Here is a 20253-nt window from a genome sequence, read left to right as displayed (position 1 = left end):
GTGTGACCGATAAACGGTTTCCCAGAACCTTTCTGTTCTTCAACAGCATTTAATGAGAATTCAATGATTAAAAATCTTTATCAAAAGGACGGAACAAAACGGGACAAATATAACAACCGAGTAAAATAAATTCGATGTTGTGTTGATGTTACTTTATTTGAAATATGAAATTTTCAGTTATATAAGCAATTATATAATTTGCAATGGCTATCTCTCATATTCTATGGTATTTTCGAGAAAAGGATTAATAAGATTGCGATATTAATAGTTCGTTGGTCCTCGCATTATATAACCGTGTCGATCGCAGCATTGTGTATAGATTTCGTTTGAGCACTTGAGGCTTTAGAGTTTGTGAGGTTATCAGAAAACAATACAGAAGAAATTATAAGATTTATTGTTCATATAAAAAGTAAAAATTACCAATAAAAAACCACATCCTACAATTCATTGGTTTAAATACGATTAATATTTTTACAAAACATTTTGATAATTCGTTTAGAATTAGCTTTTTTAAAAACACGATATTCCCTTCATCTGTTGATTTCAATCAGAAATACACAAAAATACTTCCCTTTTATTAATGCATCAATTTCCAAAGAAATCTTTGGGATTTCATTTTAGTAGACATTTATCGATGCATTTACCCATAATAGAATTTCGTACTTGTATAGTTGTATATCATGTTTATATGTAATTTATAGATCTTTATTTATAGATATATAGATTCATATTTATAGATATATAGATCTATATCTATAACATTCTGTCTAAGCTTAAATCTGTACTTCTTTGCACATAAATGAAACATTTGATCTTATCTTATTTTAATCTGAAAATGTTGTATTTTTATTCATGCAGTAAGTTAGTTTGTTAGTCATTTAATCATATTATTATCGGTGTAGGAGGTTTCCTCTCCCTTAATAATGCCGTATATCAGAAATACAGAATTATTCAATCTAAGGAGATATGTTTTATGCATGTTTCAAACTTAACCAAGTTATTGAAAAAGTCGTAATATATGGATTTATAGATTTTAAAAACATCATTATCGTAAGATTGCATTCATTATTTGCATGAATGTTACTTACGTACTTTTGCAGGCGACAGGTGTGAGTTTTTGGACCCCTGTGTGGTGAACCCGTGTCCCGTAGGCTTGAACTGTATCCCTCTACCCTTGGAAGAATTCAGGTGTGAAAACGGTACGTCACTCCCTTAAGGTAGAACTGAAGTTTTAGCTTACATTTGTAATTTTTTCTGTGTCCCTCATAGAGCTCTACAGTCAGTAACAAGTCAACAATCCATTAAATTATTCTATATATGCAAACAAATCTATGATTCTATGAAATGAAACAATGAACAAAAAATTGTTCCCCTTATCAATTTTTTATTCAGATTTAGTACTCCATTATTCATTGTCCATGAAATGAGAATTTAGCAGGGTAACTTTAACGAATGTTATTGGAGCTAGTAGTAATTGATATACTGTAACTGATATTAATCAACAAATTAGTCGTTAGGTCAACTTGAAATTGTAAGTATAATTTTTCAAGCCATTAACATTTCATAATTCCCATTGGTTCGTAGTAAAATAATATGATTATTTTTATACAGAACTATTCTTTCTGATAAGGTTTCTATATACTTAAACTTCAAATAACCATGACCACTCAGTGCCCTTACAAGCAATGAGACGTGGTTCAGGACCCAATGCAGTCTGAAAAGGGCATTGTTGATTTCTCACGATCTAACCTGTAATCAAATGTAGTTTATGAATTCTATTGATTTTATGTAGTAATAAAGTCACAAAGCTAAACCGAAACTCAGAATATAGCGTAACGGCCTAGGGTGATTTTAGTAGGTAACATGTTTTCTCACCAAAGTCTCAACAAAATGCTAAACATTAACTTAGAGGGAGACTGTAAAAATTAATTAATTTGCTGGGGTTCATGACCTTTCAATAAAGATACTTTGAGTTATTTACCAAGAGACCATGTTTTAAATGCGTTTTCCATAGGTAAAAATCAGTCACTTTGGAACCGTTATTGATAATCATTTCACAAAATTTTGATGTCCAGTAAGTCAGCATCTACAGGTGAATCCTGAATTAGATACAGGATTCCTGGTTAGTGGATTGATCTATAGTCAGTACACAAGGTGTTGACTCATTCAGTGACCACTGGACTAGTACTATGATGTGTCAGTTGATAAGGCAAGTTGTCAGCCCCTCCCTGGAATCGGACTTCTGTCCCGGTCCACGGAATAAAGGAAGCACTGACTATACAATATAAGTGTCTTTTAATGTTTACCTGTGTTAGTATGCTGCTATTTGGCCATATTCTGATCATAAAACTGTCTATATATTTCATTGACTTGCAATGAGCTCTATTTAGTACTGATTGGTAATAAATCAGTAGAAGTAGTACAGATTCTTGCTATATCTGCCCAATGTAAATGAAGGTGTATGATTATTATTGACTGTTATCATAACTGGACATCAAATGAATTCATTCTCTTATCTTTAAAATATGCTATATTTTATAATATAATATCTTAAAAATTTACAGTAATTTAGTCTTACATGTCTATAAATTTATCATAAAAATTTGATAAACTTTAAACAAGTGACATTCAACTATTTTTTAAACAATATCTGTATGGTCCATCAAATAAGCAACAATGCAATGTGTCCTTTTTGTCAAGGGGGGGGGGGGGGTATAAAACCATGAAATCCATGGGAACCGCCTGACTCTAACATAATCCCAGGAATTTCCTTTATTTTCCAGAGAGCTCAGCTGGTTTGTTGGAAGCTTCTTGTCCATTTTGTAACAGAAATGGAGATTGTATTCAGCTAGATGCTCACTCTGATGTCTACTGTGACTGCCATCCCCCGTATGAAGGTAAATCTAATTAAAAATTATTATCAATACATATGTAATCAGATTTTCATTCAGTTGCTAATCAAATTTTTTTAATTCCCAACAATATAAACTAACTATTTGGAACTTATTTGTGGAATAAGTTTTTCCCACATATTGAAACTTAAGATGCTTATATTACTAAGAGATAGAGTTAAATTATGACGGTAGTTTTGTATAATCCTATCTACTGATGTGACGTTACAATTCAGGACCAAGCTGTTGGGATGTGGGGGACTACTGTCAGCTGAACATGTGTCAGGACAGAGACAGCTTCTGTAACCCACGAAGAATAGGAAGAGGATTCTTCTGCAGACACAGTAAGGGTCAAGAATCAATCATTATAGTCTAAATGTGCCCATACACGATCAGAGTCAAGTTATTTCCATATACATGTGGTGATGATGGTTTGATGTTTTCTTTCAGTGTTTTCCAATGACATCACCCTGAAGTATAATGTCTCCTGTGAGTTCTGTTCTGGGATTGGTGACTGCATTCAAACCGATACCGAAACAACATGCAAATGTCCATACCCTTACTTTGGTAAGAAGCTTCGTTGACACTCATATTTGGATTTTTACCTTTCAAATAAAAAATATTCTGTGTAACATGCAAGATGTTTTTGGTCATCATAACACTATTGTGCAATATGAATTTGCACTGGATACCTATATATATATTGAGTTTGAACCATCTTTATTTTATGATTCAGGTCCAAGGTGTGGGAAGAGAGACCCCTGTTTAGCAGACCCCTGTGATATCAATGAGAAATGTGTGCGATTGGAGAATATGACAAGGACGTGTCTGCCAGGTCAGACAAAGTTATTAGTTCTGGTTAACATACGTCATTGGAAATAATTTTCACATTCTATTTTTCTTCTTTCTGTTGTTTTATTGACTGTTTTTCCTTTTTTAGCTGCCAGTACAAACTGTTCATTATGCAGTTTCCATGGTGACTGCATTAATGATACTGTGACTGGAACAACAAGGTGTCGCTGTGTTGAACCCTATCGTGGTAAGGTCAAAACTGCAACAGATAAAAAACAAATTTTAGTGCTTAGTACAAATAATGTACCCCAGACAATTGCATTTCTAAAGGCAGTGATTTTCAACTGTTTTACTTGTTTTTTGTACAGGTGAAAGATGTGAAAAATATTCTCGCTGTGAAGACATTTGTGAGCAAAATAAAGTGTGTGTCAGAATCACATCCACTGAAAAAGTGTGTGCCAGAGACGGGCAAGGTAGGAACACAACACTAAAGACAGAATAAATTCCTTGAACATTGATATTTTGTAAACAGTTTATTGTGTTATTCATGTCCTTATTTATTGAGTTTTCAAATAGTTTTTCAGAACTGCAGCTGGGCCTGTAGTGGGAGTTGTGAGTTTTTCCAAATGGAATTTCGCTGCCTTTGTTCTCCTGGATACCTGCTAGTTGATGGAAGATGTGATGATATTGATGAGTGCCTATCTGGTACTCATAACTGCTCCGACTCACTTTGCCAAAACCTTCCCGGAGGATTTCGATGTGAGTGTCCAGATGGATCTTTGGATCAGAATGGGACCTGTAAACAAATTGACTATTGTGAGCTGGAAAAACCTTGTAGTCAAGAGTGCAGCATCGTGAATAGTAGTCTGATTTGTAGCTGTTGGGAAGGGTATTCACTGAGTTCAGATTTGGTAACTTGTGAAGATATAAATGAATGTGAGCAGACAGCGAGTCACAATTGTTCACAAAGATGTATCAATACACCTGGAAACTATACATGTTCCTGTAATCCTGGTTTTCAGCTTGATCAAGATGGGTTTTCTTGTGTTGATGTTGATGAATGTCTAGTGACTGAACTTAATAACTGTTCCCAACTTTGCCTGAATGAAGATGGAGGATACCACTGTTCTTGTTTTGCAGGATATAGACTAGGGAATGACAACAGGACTTGTGAGGATATAGATGAGTGCAACAGTGATGAACTGAACAGATGTTCCCAGACCTGTGTAAACGCAATTGGAAACCATACATGTGAATGCTTGGAAGGCTTCCAACTTGGAAGAGATGGCTTTTCTTGCCTGGATGTAGATGAATGTTCAAGTCCTGCCTTGCACAACTGCACACAGAAGTGTATGAATATTGAAGGAAGCTATTTCTGTGACTGTGATTCTGGATATACTCTGGCATCAGACAACAGAACATGTCAAGATTTCAATGAATGTCAAGGCCTTTCCTTCCACAACTGCTCACAGAAATGTGTGAACCATGATGGAAGATACAGCTGTGAGTGTTTCCAGGGGTACCAACTAGATTCTGATGGATCCAGTTGCCTTGATGTGAATGAGTGTGAAAGTAAAGATCTACATAACTGTTCACAGGTTTGCAGAAATAAAGATGGCAGTTTCTTTTGTGAATGTTTTTCTGGCTATTCTTTGTTATCAGATAGTGTGACTTGTGTGGATGTTAATGAATGTGAAGATGGTTCTCTTCACAATTGTTCACAGCTGTGTCAGAACACTGAAGGATCACTCCAATGTAACTGTTCTGATGGCTTTAATCTCTCTCCAGAGGATAACAGCACTTGTGTTGATGTTGATGAATGTCTAGCGACTGAGCTTAATAACTGTTCCCAACTTTGCCTGAACCAAGATGGAGGATACCACTGTTCTTGTTTTGCAGGATATAGAATAGGGAGTGACAACAGAACATGTGAGGATATAGATGAGTGCAACAGTGATGAACTGAACAGATGTTCCCAGACCTGTGTAAATGCAATTGGAAACCATACTTGTGAATGCTTGGAAGGCTTCCAACTTGGAAGAGATGGCTTTTCTTGCCTGGATGTGGATGAATGTTTGAGGCCAGCCTTGCACAACTGCACTCAGAAATGTATGAATATTGAAGGAAGCTATTTCTGTGACTGTGATTCTGGATATACTCTGGCATCAGACAACAGTACATGTCAAGATTTCAATGAATGTCAAGGCCTTTCCTTCCACAACTGCTCACAAAAATGTGTGAACAATGATGGAAGATACAGCTGTGAGTGTTTCCAGGGGTATCAACTAGATTCTGATGGATCCAGTTGTCTGGATGTGAATGAGTGTGAAAGTAAAGATCTACATAACTGTTCACAGGTTTGCAGAAACAAAGATGGCAGTTTCTTTTGTGAATGTTTTTCTGGCTATTCTTTGTTATCAGATGGTGTGACTTGTGTGGATGTTAATGAATGTGAAAATGGTTCTCTTCACAATTGTTCACAGCTGTGTCAGAACACAGAAGGGTCCTTCCAATGTAACTGCTCTGATGGCTTTAATCTCTCATCAGGGGATAACAGCACTTGTGTTGATGTTGATGAATGTCTAGTGACTGAGCTTAATAACTGTTCCCAACTCTGCCTGAACCAAGATGGAGGATACCACTGTTCTTGTTTTGGAGGATATAGACTAGGGAGTGACAACAGAACGTGTGAGGATATAAATGAGTGCAACAGTGATGAACTAAACAGATGTTCCCAGACCTGTGTAAATGCAATTGGAAACCATACATGTGAATGCTTGGAAGGCTTCCAACTTGGAAGAGATGGCTTTTCTTGCCTGGATGTGGATGAATGTTTGAGGCAAGCCTTGCACAACTGCACTCAGAAATGTGTGAATATTGAAGGAAGCTATTTCTGTGACTGTGATTCTGGATATACTCTGGCATCAGACAACAGAACATGTCAAGATTTCAATGAATGTCAAGGCCTTTCCTTCCACAACTGCTCACAAAAATGTGTGAACCATGATGGAAGATACAGCTGTGAGTGTTTCCAGGGGTATCAACTAGATTCTGATGGATCCAGTTGTCTGGATGTGAATGAGTGTGAAAGTAAAGATCTACATAACTGTTCACAGGTTTGCAGAAATGAAGATGGCAGTTTCTTTTGTGAATGTTTTTCTGGCTATTCTTTGTTATCAGATGGTGTGACATGTGTGGATGTTAATGAATGTGAAGATGGTTCTCTTCACAACTGTTCACAGCTGTGTCAGAACACAGAAGGGTCCTTCCAATGTAACTGCTCTGATGGCTTTAATCTCTCATCAGAGGATAACAGCACTTGTATTGATGTTGATGAATGTCTACCGACTGAGCTTAATAACTGTTCCCAACTTTGCCTGAACCAAGATGGAGGATACCACTGTTCTTGTTTTGCAGGATATAGACTAGGGAATGACAACAGGACTTGTGAGGATATAGATGAGTGCAACAGTGATGAACTGAACAGATGTTCCCAGACCTGTGTAAACGCAATTGGAAACCATACATGTGAATGCTTGGAAGGCTTCCAACTTGGAAGAGATGGCTTTTCTTGCCTGGATGTAGATGAATGTTCAAGTCCTGCCTTGCACAACTGCACACAGAAGTGTATGAATATTGAAGGAAGCTATTTCTGTGACTGTGATTCTGGATATACTCTGGCATCAGACAACAGAACATGTCAAGATTTCAATGAATGTCAAGGCCTTTCCTTCCACAACTGCTCACAGAAATGTGTGAACCATGATGGAAGATACAGCTGTGAGTGTTTCCAGGGGTACCAACTAGATTCTGATGGATCCAGTTGCCTTGATGTGAATGAGTGTGAAAGTAAAGATCTACATAACTGTTCACAGGTTTGCAGAAATAAAGATGGCAGTTTCTTTTGTGAATGTTTTTCTGGCTATTCTTTGTTATCAGATAGTGTGACTTGTGTGGATGTTAATGAATGTGAAGATGGTTCTCTTCACAATTGTTCACAGCTGTGTCAGAACACAGAAGGGTCACTCCAATGTAACTGTTCTGATGGCTTTAATCTCTCTCCAGAGGATAACAGCACTTGTGTTGATGTTGATGAATGTCTAGCGACTGAGCTTAATAACTGTTCCCAACTTTGCCTGAACCAAGATGGAGGATACCACTGTTCTTGTTTTGCAGGATATAGAATAGGGAGTGACAACAGAACATGTGAGGATATAGATGAGTGCAACAGTGATGAACTGAACAGATGTTCCCAGACCTGTGTAAATGCAATAGGAAACCATACTTGTGAATGCTTGGAAGGCTTCCAACTTGGAAGAGATGGCTTTTCTTGCCTGGATGTGGATGAATGTTTGAGGCCAGCCTTGCACAACTGCACTCAGAAATGTATGAATATTGAAGGAAGCTATTTCTGTGACTGTGATTCTGGATATACTCTGGCATCAGACAACAGTACATGTCAAGATTTCAATGAATGTCAAGGCCTTTCCTTCCACAACTGCTCACAAAAATGTGTGAACAATGATGGAAGATACAGCTGTGAGTGTTTCCAGGGGTATCAACTAGATTCTGATGGATCCAGTTGTCTGGATGTGAATGAGTGTGAAAGTAAAGATCTACATAACTGTTCACAGGTTTGCAGAAACAAAGATGGCAGTTTCTTTTGTGAATGTTTTTCTGGCTATTCTTTGTTATCAGATGGTGTGACTTGTGTGGATGTTAATGAATGTGAAAATGGTTCTCTTCACAATTGTTCACAGCTGTGTCAGAACACAGAAGGGTCCTTCCAATGTAACTGCTCTGATGGCTTTAATCTCTCATCAGGGGATAACAGCACTTGTATTGATGTTGATGAATGTCTAGTGACTGAGCTTAATAACTGTTCCCAACTCTGCCTGAACCAAGATGGAGGATACCACTGTTCTTGTTTTGGAGGATATAGACTAGGGAGTGACAACAGAACGTGTGAGGATATAAATGAGTGCAACAGTGATGAACTAAACAGATGTTCCCAGACCTGTGTAAATGCAATTGGAAACCATACATGTGAATGCTTGGAAGGCTTCCAACTTGGAAGAGATGGCTTTTCTTGCCCGGATGTGGATGAATGTTTGAGGCAAGCCTTGCACAACTGCACTCAGAAATGTGTGAATATTGAAGGAAGCTATTTCTGTGACTGTGATTCTGGATATACTCTGGCATCAGACAACAGAACATGTCAAGATTTCAATGAATGTCAAGGCCTTTCCTTCCACAACTGCTCACAAAAATGTGTGAACCATGATGGAAGATACAGCTGTGAGTGTTTCCAGGGGTATCAACTAGATTCTGATGGATCCAGTTGTCTGGATGTGAATGAGTGTGAAAGTAAAGATCTACATAACTGTTTACAGGTTTGCAGAAATGAAGATGGCAGTTTCTTTTGTGAATGTTTTTCTGGCTATTCTTTGTTATCAGATGGTGTGACATGTGTGGATGTTAATGAATGTGAAGATGGTTCTCTTCACAACTGTTCACAGCTGTGTCAGAACACAGAAGGGTCCTTCCAATGTAACTGCTCTGATGGCTTTAATCTCTCATCAGAGGATAACAGCACTTGTATTGATGTTGATGAATGTCTAGCGACTGAGCTTAATAACTGTTCCCAACTTTGCCTGAACCAAGATGGAGGATACCACTGTTCTTGTTTTGGAGGATATAGACTAGGGAGTGACAACAGAACTTGTGAGGATATAGATGAGTGCAACAGTGATGAACTGAACAGATGTTCCCAGACCTGTGTAAACGCAATTGGAAACCATACATGTGAATGCTTGGAAGGCTTCCAACTTGGAAGAGATGGCTTTTCTTGCCTGGATGTGGATGAATGTTCAAGTCCTGCCTTGCACAACTGCACACAGAAGTGTATGAATATTGAAGGAAGCTATTTCTGTGACTGTGATTCTGGATATACTCTGGCATCAGACAACAGAACATGTCAAGATTTCAATGAATGTCAAGGCCTTTCCTTCCACAACTGCTCACAGAAATGTGTGAACCATGATGGAAGATACACTTGTGAGTGTTTCCAGGGGTATCAACTAGATTCTGATGGATCCAGTTGTCTGGATGTGAATGAGTGTGAAAGTAAAGATTTACATAACTGTACACAGGTTTGCAGAAATAAAGATGGCAGTTTCTTTTGTGAATGTTTTTCTGGCTACTCTTTGTTATCAGATGGTGTGACATGTGTGGATGTTAATGAATGTGAAGATGGTTCTCTTCACAACTGTTCACAGCTGTGTCAGAACACTGAAGGATCATTCCAATGTAACTGTTCTGATGGCTTTAATCTCTCTCCAGAGGATAACAGCACTTGTATTGATGTTGATGAATGTCTAGCGACTGAGCTTAATAACTGTTCCCAACTTTGCCTGAACCAAGATGGAGGATACCATTGTTCCTGTTTTGGAGGATATAGACTAGGGAATGACAACAGGACTTGTGAGGATATAGATGAGTGCAACAGTGATAAACTGAACAGATGTTCCCAGACCTGTGTAAATGCAATAGGAAACCATACATGTGAATGCTTGGAAGGCTTCCAACTTGGAAGAGATGGCTTTTCTTGCCTGGATGTAGATGAATGTTCAAGTCCTGCCTTGCACAACTGCACACAGAAGTGTATGAATATTGAAGGAAGCTATTTCTGTGACTGTGATTCTGGATATACTCTGGCATCAGACAACAGAACATGTCAAGATTTCAATGAATGTCAAGGCCTTTCCTTCCACAACTGCTCACAAAAATGTGTGAACCATGATGGAAAATACAGCTGTGAGTGTTTCCAGGGGTATCAAATAAATTCTGATGGATCCAGTTGTCTGGATGTGAATGAGTGTGAAAGTAAAGATCTACGTAACTGTACACAGGTTTGCAGAAATAAAGATGGCAGTTTCTTTTGTGAATGTTTTTCTGGCTATTCTTTGTCATCAGATAGTGTGACTTGTGTGGATGTTAATGAATGTGAAGATGGTTCTCTTCACAATTGTTCACAGTTATGTCAGAACACAGAAGGGTCCTTTCAATGTAACTGTTCTAATGGCTTTAATCTCTCTCCAGAGGATAACAGCACTTGTATTGATGTTGATGAATGTCTAGCGACTGAGCTTAATAACTGTTCCCAACTTTGCCTGAACCAAGATGGAGGATACCATTGTTCCTGTTTTGGAGGATATAGACTAGGGAATGACAACAGGACTTGTGAGGATATAGATGAGTGCAACAGTGATGAACTAAACAGATGTTCCCAGAAATGTGTAAACGCAATTGGAAACCATACATGTGAATGCTTGGAAGGCTTCCAACTTGGAAGAGATGGCTTTTCTTGCCTGGATGTAGATGAATGTTCAAGTCCTGCCTTGCACAACTGCACACAGAAGTGTATGAATATTGAAGGAAGCTATTTCTGTGACTGTGATTCTGGATATACTCTGGCATCAGACAACAGAACATGTCAAGATTTCAATGAATGTCAAGGCCTTTCCTTCCACAACTGCTCACAGAAATGTGTGAACCATGATGGAAGATACACTTGTGAGTGTTTCCAGGGGTATCAACTAGATTCTGATGGATCCAGTTGTCTGGATGTGAATGAGTGTGAAAGTAAAGATCTACATAACTGTACACAGGTTTGCAGAAACAAAGATGGCAGTTTCTTTTGTGAATGTTTTTCTGGCTATTCTTTGTTATCAGATGGTGTGACTTGTGTGGATGTTAATGAATGTGAAAATGGTTCTCTTCACAATTGTTCACAGCTGTGTCAGAACACAGAAGGGTCCTTCCAATGTAACTGCTCTGATGGCTTTAATCTCTCATCAGGGGATAACAGCACTTGTGTTGATGTTGATGAATGTCTAGTGACTGAGCTTAATAACTGTTCCCAACTCTGCCTGAACCAAGATGGAGGATACCACTGTTCTTGTTTTGGAGGATATAGACTAGGGAATGACAACAGGACTTGTGAGGATATAGATGAGTGCAACAGTGATGAACTGAACAGATGTTCCCAGACCTGTGTAAACGCAATTGGAAACCATACATGTGAATGCTTGGAAGGCTTCCAACTTGGAAGAGATGGCTTTTCTTGCCTGGATGTAGATGAATGTTCAAGTCCTGCCTTGCACAACTGCACACAGAAGTGTATGAATATTGAAGGAAGCTATTTCTGTGACTGTGATTCTGGATATACTCTGGCATCAGACAACAGAACATGTCAAGATTTCAATGAATGTCAAGGCCTTTCCTTCCACAACTGCTCACAAAAATGTGTGAACCATGATGGAAAATACAGCTGTGAGTGTTTCCAGGGGTATCAACTAGATTCTGATGGATCCAGTTGCCTTGATGTGAATGAGTGTGAAAGTAAAGATTTACATAACTGTACACAGGTTTGCAGAAATAAAGATGGCAGTTTCTTTTGTGAGTGTTTTACTGGTTTTTCGTTGTTGGTTGATGATGTGACTTGTGTGGATGTTAATGAATGTGAAGATAGTTCTCTTCACAACTGTTCTCAGCTGTGTAAGAATGTCAATGGATCTTTTCATTGTCAATGTTTACAAGGGTATTATCTAAGTGATGACAATGTGACTTGTCAAGATGTTAATGAATGTTATAAGCAGGACACTACGGTATGTTCACAATTATGTACAAACAGGGATGGAGGATTTTCATGTTCTTGTAGAGAAGGGTTTGCTCTACTGAAAGATGGCAAGACTTGTGTAGACATAGATGAATGTACTCAAAATGATTCCAAAATATGTGACCAGAAATGCATCAACTATATTGGAGGCTTTACATGTGGATGCTCTCTGGGATACAGTTTATCCACAGACAATATCACTTGTGAAGACATTAATGAATGTGACAAGACAGAATTGAACCTCTGTGAGCACAAGTGCATTAACTCTGCTGGAAATTTTAGCTGTGTTTGCCCTTCTGGATTTGTTCTTAAAGATGATTTCAGACAGTGTATTGATGTGGATGAGTGTGAGGGATCTAATAACTGCTCACAGGGATGTGTGAACTTGCAGGGATCATACTACTGTGTCTGTAATCAGGGATTCAGGTTGGGAACAGACAATGTGACTTGTATGGACATTGATGAGTGCTCCGGCACAGTCCAGAACATCTGTGACCAGGAGTGTGTGAACACCAGGGGGAGCTTTGAATGTGGATGTAAAAAAGGCTTCTGGCTTCAGCCGGATAAACAGTCATGTGTGGACATCAATGAGTGTGCCGACAAATTCAGGAATAACTGCACCCAGGTGTGTGTAAATGAAGAAGGGAACTTTTCTTGTGCATGTTCAAGTGGCTATGTACTTCTGGAGGATGGTGTGACCTGTGTAGATGAAGATGAATGTCTGGATGTACAGTTATGTAATGGATCTTGCATCAATACAGAGGGTGGATATATGTGTGACTGTCCTAAAGGTTATGAAGAGAGGGACAGACTCTGTAAAGGTAGAACACAATTTGTTAAAATTTTTCTGTTTCTTATTCTTTCTTTTCATTCTTTGAAGTGAATTTGATTATGTAATCTAAACTCCTGTAATTGTCAATTGGAATAACAATTTCATTTAAGTTGTTGCATATATAGTTTTCAAACTGTTCTTAAAGGTTTATGGACTTAATTTTGTTGTGTTTGTAGACAAAGATGAGTGTGCAGACCCCACTCTCAATGACTGCCTGCAGAAGTGTGAGAACACAGTTGGGGGATACTTGTGTCAGTGCTGGGCAGGGTACAATGAGAAGAACGGACACTGTAGACTCACGTACATACCAGATCTAGGTCAGGCTTCAGGCTTTCTAGGGAAAGGGAGTTATCAATTTTTATTTGAGGAGGGATGAGTATAATTTTAAAAGTCTTACAAAGTGAAATATTTTTGGTTCTAATATTTTAGATTGATTTTAAATCCAAATTTTCCCTACAAAATGAAGTGTTTATTTTTTAAAAGAAAAATAAGCATGATAGTTAGAATTTCTCAAATGTAGTTGAAAGTATCTGTTTTGAATTTTTTATAGCTAAATTATTGACATTAATTTTTGTTTTGATTTGACTTTGTCACTTCCTATTTTTGTTTACAGAGACTAAATTCACCACTTTTATGGTATCAGTTAAGATCACATCACAGGAATGGCAGGAGAATCTCTTGAACCCAAACTCTGAGGTCTACAGGCAGGTGGCAGCGCAGGTTATAGGAAATGTGAGTAGCTTTTTGACCCTGTGTGTCTAAGTCCATTTGCACTAGGATTTTCCTATCATACTTTTCATACCTGGATCCAGAAATTCTTCAGGGGTTGGGGTTGGGTGAGAAAATGTTCATCTGGGGGAGAGGGTCTAAGACCTGTTTTTTTGACTAACTTTACTATGCAAATTTTATAAGTTTATAAGTTGAGAGGGTCTTTACTCCCGCAACATCCCTCTGTTGATCTTCGCACGCCTTTGCCATTCTTACCTCTCTTACAGGTGTCACAAGAGTTGTCCTTGGCAGGAATTGGATTTCGGGAGATCCAGGTATCTTCATTCAGGTAATGTTAATTAGGATTCTCAATCTACCATTTCTCTAGTCATTATTGCTGTCTTGATATGTTGCATGGATGTATTTGAAAAGCAATCATATACTATTTCTATTAAAATTTGTAATGAAAACATACAATTTTACATTTAATTAAGGACATGCATAAAATTTATGATTGATCTAAAAACCAGATCAAATTATTACTTTATTGTATATTTGAATATTTTCTTTAAGATATGAAAGTTTTACATAATTTCAAAGGTTGTACTTAAAGGGAAAACAACAAAAATTACAGTGCATGTTATTTATACTCTTTTGTACAGTTTAGGGTTTTATAAACTAACTTACATTCCAACTTATAAATTCAAATATTTTTCACATAGAAATTGAAAAACTTGTAAATAAGTGGTCGTAGATTAATTCTGCGTGTTGGGACTATTTAATAATTTAACATATTTATGACCTTGTTGTATAGGTTTTTTAAAACTCATCTCAGTTTGTTAAAAAACAAGTGATTTCTGTCTCTTGTGTATTTGCAAAATGTGCCAAAAATTTTACAGTAGAAAATTCTGTAAACATATTACACCTGCATGGCTGCTAATATTCTATCTAGCCTTTTTGGCAGAAAGCAGCTCCCAATAAATGTCATGCACATATATGTAGTACCTAAATAGATTCAGAAACGCGGTATATACTGTATATCCAGGAATTTTTGCATGTCACAAAATTTGCAAAACGGGGGAAAATGTGTACCAGTAACCTTTTGTGATTTAAAAATTTCTTTTAGCAAACAATACTGCACATAATTTCTGTATATTGAATATTTTGCAATGTTAATTAAAATGATTGCAATGAATTTAACAACTTTGATTGATATGAACTACATTGAATATCTATTTCAAAACTATTGTGATGCTGACATAAACCAAACTCGGGAATATGTTTGCAGTCGATGAAATGAATTTTTTGCACTTGGAACTTTTTAAAAGAGTTGTCTGCTCCTTGCAAAAATTAAAAAAATTCAATTATTTAAAATATGTATGGTAAATAATGAATTATCTTAGCATTAGCAAAGAAAAGGAAAGCTTTTGCAACTTTTTACCAAGAGATTTGTAAAAAAATTATTTATACTATAAAGATATATTTAAAAATGCATTTTTTCCATAGACTTCCCAAAGACTTCAATGTTAACTTCAAGATGGGATAAATTTGTTAATATTCAAAATTAAAAAAGATGAATCTTTATTATTTTAAAATAAACTCCTTAAAACCACACTTAGATTTTAGTAATCAAACTTTGATAAGAAATATGATAGTTATGGATTCACCTCTAAATGTTTATAAATTTTATTTCTATATGTTTAGTGTATGTATAGCTAATTATTTCAAATCATCATTGTATTTGCATAATTTTCAGAGCAGAAAATTCTGATGACAGGTAAATGAAGTTGTTGGCCTAACTTTGACCATGCATGGATGTTTATATTTCCCAAAGATGTTTGTGTGACCTTAATAAAATCATATATTCCACAACAGGTTGTCAATAGTACATATAGTTTACAAACATGGATTGTTGGTATAAACCCTACAATTTATGGGACACTTAAGATTTTACTGGGAGCAAAAAATGTAAAGTTATCAAAGAATTGTAGAGAGCTTTAGACACAGGTAGCACAATTATTCACCCAGATACAGGCACACTGGTAAAGTTATAAGACTTATGGTCTTTTGGAAATCCAGGAACTTTGTCCTTGGAGTTAACACTTGATACCCTTCTAACTCCCCACACACTTGTATTGTTTGCATCCACATGGTGAATGGGTGGACTGTAAATAATGATCAATTGATATAAAATACTTTAATAAAGTCACCAGTCCAGTGTTTTTGGGGTTGTAGGAAGGGGAGTGTTATAGCAGACATGTTGGTTGTTCAGGACCCCAATGAGAAATCTCTCCCTGCCATGGAGATCTTGGAGAAAGCTGTGAAGAGAGGAAATATTGGGAGTCTGTTAATGGACCCAACCTTCTTTGTCACCAAGAATGGAGGTAAAATGTACCCAGATTTTTGACAAGTGAAATTGAAATGAACATCTCCTTTAAAGCCTAAATGCACATGCTGTTTTTTTTTATAAGCTGAGTAATGCTTGATTTGTCTGTGACCAAACATGTTTTATGAAACTTTTGGGCAAAAAATTAAGTTTATGTTAATTCTTTAATAGTTTTTATGACATTCAAAAGTATGAAGAGTTTTATCATACCGGGAATGTAATTAATTCTGAGTTATGTCAGTCCAAATATCTGCTCTGTGCTTCTTTAGTGGGCTACATCAAGGGAATCAAGATGTACAAGCCGGACAATTACATGATCCTTGGGAATCATGTGACAGTGTCTTGTCTTGTGTCTGCTGTATCCATGGATGGAGCAATGAACATCCGCTGGAAAATTAACGGGAGATGGGTGAAGCCACTGCTTAACTCCAGAATTCAGACGACGGAACTCAACAGGGACAGTTACGACCCTTCTCTGTACACCAGTAACCTCATAATCAATGGGATAAAAAAGGTGGACACAGGTATAAAAATAAACACAAAGCCAGTCCAGGTGAAACCTTTACCTATCAAGCACTTAATTGACAGGGTTATATGAGAGAGTTACGAACAAGTCCATAAATATCATACAAAAAGTGTTTTATGTTCCCTTAATGTTTTTTGATGTTCAATTGTCCACATTAGTTTTTGTAAGCTTATATTGCTTCTTCGTGGCTAAGAATTGGAGTAAAACCTCCCTGTATCAGAGACCGATTTGTATCCTGTTTCCTGGTCCTCCTCCAGGTGTCAGTAATTGTGATCTGGACCCAGTGAAGCCTATTGTTTTGTCTGTTACAGAGGGCAAAGTTGAATGCGTGGCGCTTGTTGGGCAGACCTCGGTCAGTAATGAGACAACCCTGCAGATTTACACTGTGGAGATGACAGCACCCCCCTCTGCAGTGCTGCGGGGGAGTCAGGCAACCATCTCCTGTACCATCACCCCCACCCCGCCCGTCCCTGAAGTCCTCACCATTGTCTGGTGTCAGAACGGCGGGACTCTCTCCTCATCCACACACAGTGGGTGTCACTCTCTTCAACCTTTCACGATGACTGTTGCGCTGCTCATTTTATATACAGGGCCAATTAATATATTTGCCAAAGTTTTAATTGATAAACAAATACATAATCATCAGTAACATAATTCCTGTTGGATTATATTTCACCAAAATATATCAATTTTCCTTGCAAAAGAGCAGTCCTACAAGTTCCAGGAGGGATTACTGTATATTTAACCTACTCAAGCTTTCCTATCATTGATATTGAATTATCTGGATTTCAAATCTTAAAAACAAAGTGTTGTCATTTGTTGTATTTATGGTTATAAATTGCTAAGTTAAAACATTTATATTTTTTTATGATATTGTAGATGAATACCAGATTTCTGCTGACTCATCATTTAAAGAGACTATCAACATTATGTCAGCCTACCACTCTGAGGCCTACAGCTGTGGGGTGAGGTACGCTAAATCGGAGGACAGAAACTGCTCCCAGACAGTCCAGCTCAATGTTTACAATTCAAGTGAGAGACTTTATTGCTTCCTCAACATCTATTTTAATATTAAGCATCTAATGAGAATGTGCAAGTTATAAATAGCATAATTTTGGACCTGATAGCAATCTTTTCTCACATACTACATTTTTTGATTTTGATACAGAGAACCTCTTATGTCCTAAGGAGGAGAAGGATGGTATAGTGTGGGATTGGGTGTATGCTAGTCTGTCCTCCTACCGACCCTGCCCCGAGGGATATATAGGTCAGTATACATATAGGATACATGTTAATTAGTAAAACAAGATACCATACGCCTATGCAATGATCATTGTGACATCATAAATATGACCTTTTGACTCATTAAAAAGTTCAAACTGAAATAAACATTTTTGCTCTGCTGTAGGTTTATATAAGAGAAATATATTTGCAAATGTTATTATTAACAACTTGTACAATGTAAAGTTAGTGCATTTAACATTTTGACAATGATATATTTTATCCCTAAAAATTGTCTCTAGAATAGGTACTAAATATACATGAAATTAGATGCTGTGGCGACACTTCCTTAGCATATACTAGTTTTTTTTTACACTGAAATGCTGTGAATTACTACTTAAGGTATGATGGAGCGGAAGTGTGGACCCAACGGAGTATGGGAGGATGTAGATTTTTCTATGTGTATCAAGAGCGATCTTGTCAGCATCTTTGTAGAGGCAAGTTTTATTCTGTGTGACATTCACAAAGGGAATTCATGTGGTAGAATTTTATCAGTAAAATTTTGTACATCAGTTTTATCAATTAAAGAAAATAAATTGAATTTTCTCTACCAACAGGTTTCCCAGGTAAGAGATGGCTACGACACAAACAACATTAGTGGCATTTTGAGGGACTTCTCTCAGCAGACGGCGGAGATCACGAGCAATGAGAACATAACGTCGGGAGACTTAGACACCAGTGTCGAGATAATCAACAAGGTCGCTGCCATTTCCGTGGGGCGAGAGGATCTGGTCACAGATTCCGACACTCAGGTTAGTATATATACAGGTCATAAACTGATGCAGTCACAGCAACTTACCCAATTCATGCTTGTACTTGGAATTATGGAGTCAGCTATTATTTAATTTCTACATTTATTTTGTGACTGCTCATTAATTGGAATGTTATTTTGTTTTCAAAAAAGGACTTTTTGCTGTCTGTGAATAATGTCTTGAAGGAGGGAATAAAACCTGTATGGGACAATTTACAAATAAAAGTGAGTGTATTTGTTGCCTAGCTACCCAAGACATGTACTGGCACAGGCAGGAGTTTTTTTTTTTTTTTTTTTTTTTTTGTTTTTTTTTTTTTTTTTTTATTGGGTTTTTCATTTCACAACACATGTACATATGTAACATAATACTGATTGTAACATTTTTATAAACATATTACATAGTCTTTATACTATTTCTACTTAATAGTACAGTTTTGTATATTTCATATGAAGTGAAGCTGATTTTGAGAGAGAGAGGCACAGGCAGGAGTTATCTCTCTTTAGCTGCTACATACAATGTAAAATAGATGTGCAAAATAAATTTTTTGAGACAAGTAAACATCTTTAGCTGAGATTAAACTACTGTATTTCAATTGATATAAATTAATATTTCAAATAGTGAACAAAATTTTGGGTTTTTTTTCTTTAGCGGGGCCAAAACAAAGCGGCGGAGCTGATGAATGCTGTGCATGAGTTTGGAAACAGTGTCACCAAAAGACTGCCCAAAGGAGAGACCAAAACATTGGCCCAGCAGAATATAGGTGAATATCTCACTCACCATTTCTCACAAAAATAGTACTGTAATAACTGTTCTAAAGAAATCATAATATCCCCTTCTTTATTATATATCATTGATGTATTATTGTTAAATTAAATCTATATCAAGGGGAACAACTCTGGTTAAAATCTCTAAGCATATTTCTCTCTCTCTCTCTCTCTCTCTCTCTCTCTCTCTCTCTCTCTCATGTTACTTAACATTTTGCTTTGCTAGTTGTGGAGTACAAGAAATCAGCGTTAGAGGACATTGCTTTTCCTGTGTCCAAAATCTCTGCCAACTCAGATTACAAAAGTGTAATTCAGCTGAAGGAGAGCACACTAAAGAAAATTGTATCAGGTAACACCAATAAAGCTCCTGTATTTACATTGCCTCTTTATGATATCAAACTGTTGTTAAAGATATGGTCAGATGATACGATTTTCCATCAGATTTTTCATCCAATTTACTTTCAACTAAAATCGTACCATGTGTCCACTTAAGTCGAAAGCAAAGTCTTAATTCGATTAAAAATCTGAAGTGCGTCCGATTTTCAATCGACTCTGTGGTGAGAACGGTGACATCACAATAACTTTTTTTTCCCATACCACAAAAATATTGAATAGGTTTTATCAATCAAAAATCGATTGTA

General features: G+C 36.9%; 1 protein-coding gene across 2 annotated transcripts in view; it reads left to right on the top strand.

Annotated features, from left to right (window-relative positions):
• Positions 1-20253, top strand: part of LOC128165640 (fibrillin-2-like) — a 44923-nt gene that overhangs the window by 4209 nt on the left and 20461 nt on the right. Inside the window, exons 3-24 of one of the 2 annotated variants that reach the window (XM_052830368.1) lie at positions 1101-1199; positions 2784-2897; positions 3128-3235; positions 3342-3458; positions 3628-3726; positions 3832-3930; positions 4052-4156; positions 4260-13184; positions 13372-13512; positions 13809-13927; positions 14191-14252; positions 15660-15680; positions 16139-16287; positions 16559-16813; positions 17127-17345; positions 17695-17847; positions 17984-18082; positions 18439-18533; positions 18654-18848; positions 19001-19072; positions 19497-19608; positions 19839-19961. In XM_052830368.1, coding sequence (XP_052686328.1) covers positions 1101-1199; positions 2784-2897; positions 3128-3235; positions 3342-3458; positions 3628-3726; positions 3832-3930; positions 4052-4156; positions 4260-13184; positions 13372-13512; positions 13809-13927; positions 14191-14252; positions 15660-15680; positions 16139-16287; positions 16559-16813; positions 17127-17345; positions 17695-17847; positions 17984-18082; positions 18439-18533; positions 18654-18848; positions 19001-19072; positions 19497-19608; positions 19839-19961 — 11481 coding nt within the window. The remainder of the gene's footprint in view (positions 1-1100; positions 1200-2783; positions 2898-3127; positions 3236-3341; positions 3459-3627; positions 3727-3831; positions 3931-4051; positions 4157-4259; positions 13185-13371; positions 13513-13808; positions 13928-14190; positions 14253-15659; positions 15681-16138; positions 16288-16558; positions 16814-17126; positions 17346-17694; positions 17848-17983; positions 18083-18438; positions 18534-18653; positions 18849-19000; positions 19073-19496; positions 19609-19838; positions 19962-20253) is intronic. The other variant, XM_052830369.1, reaches the window with a different exon arrangement.

Source organism: Crassostrea angulata, chromosome 10, assembly GCF_025612915.1.
Source record: "Crassostrea angulata isolate pt1a10 chromosome 10, ASM2561291v2, whole genome shotgun sequence".
Classification (NCBI taxonomy): domain Eukaryota; kingdom Metazoa; phylum Mollusca; class Bivalvia; order Ostreida; family Ostreidae; genus Magallana; species Magallana angulata.
This window is presented reverse-complemented; position numbering and strand designations above follow the sequence as displayed.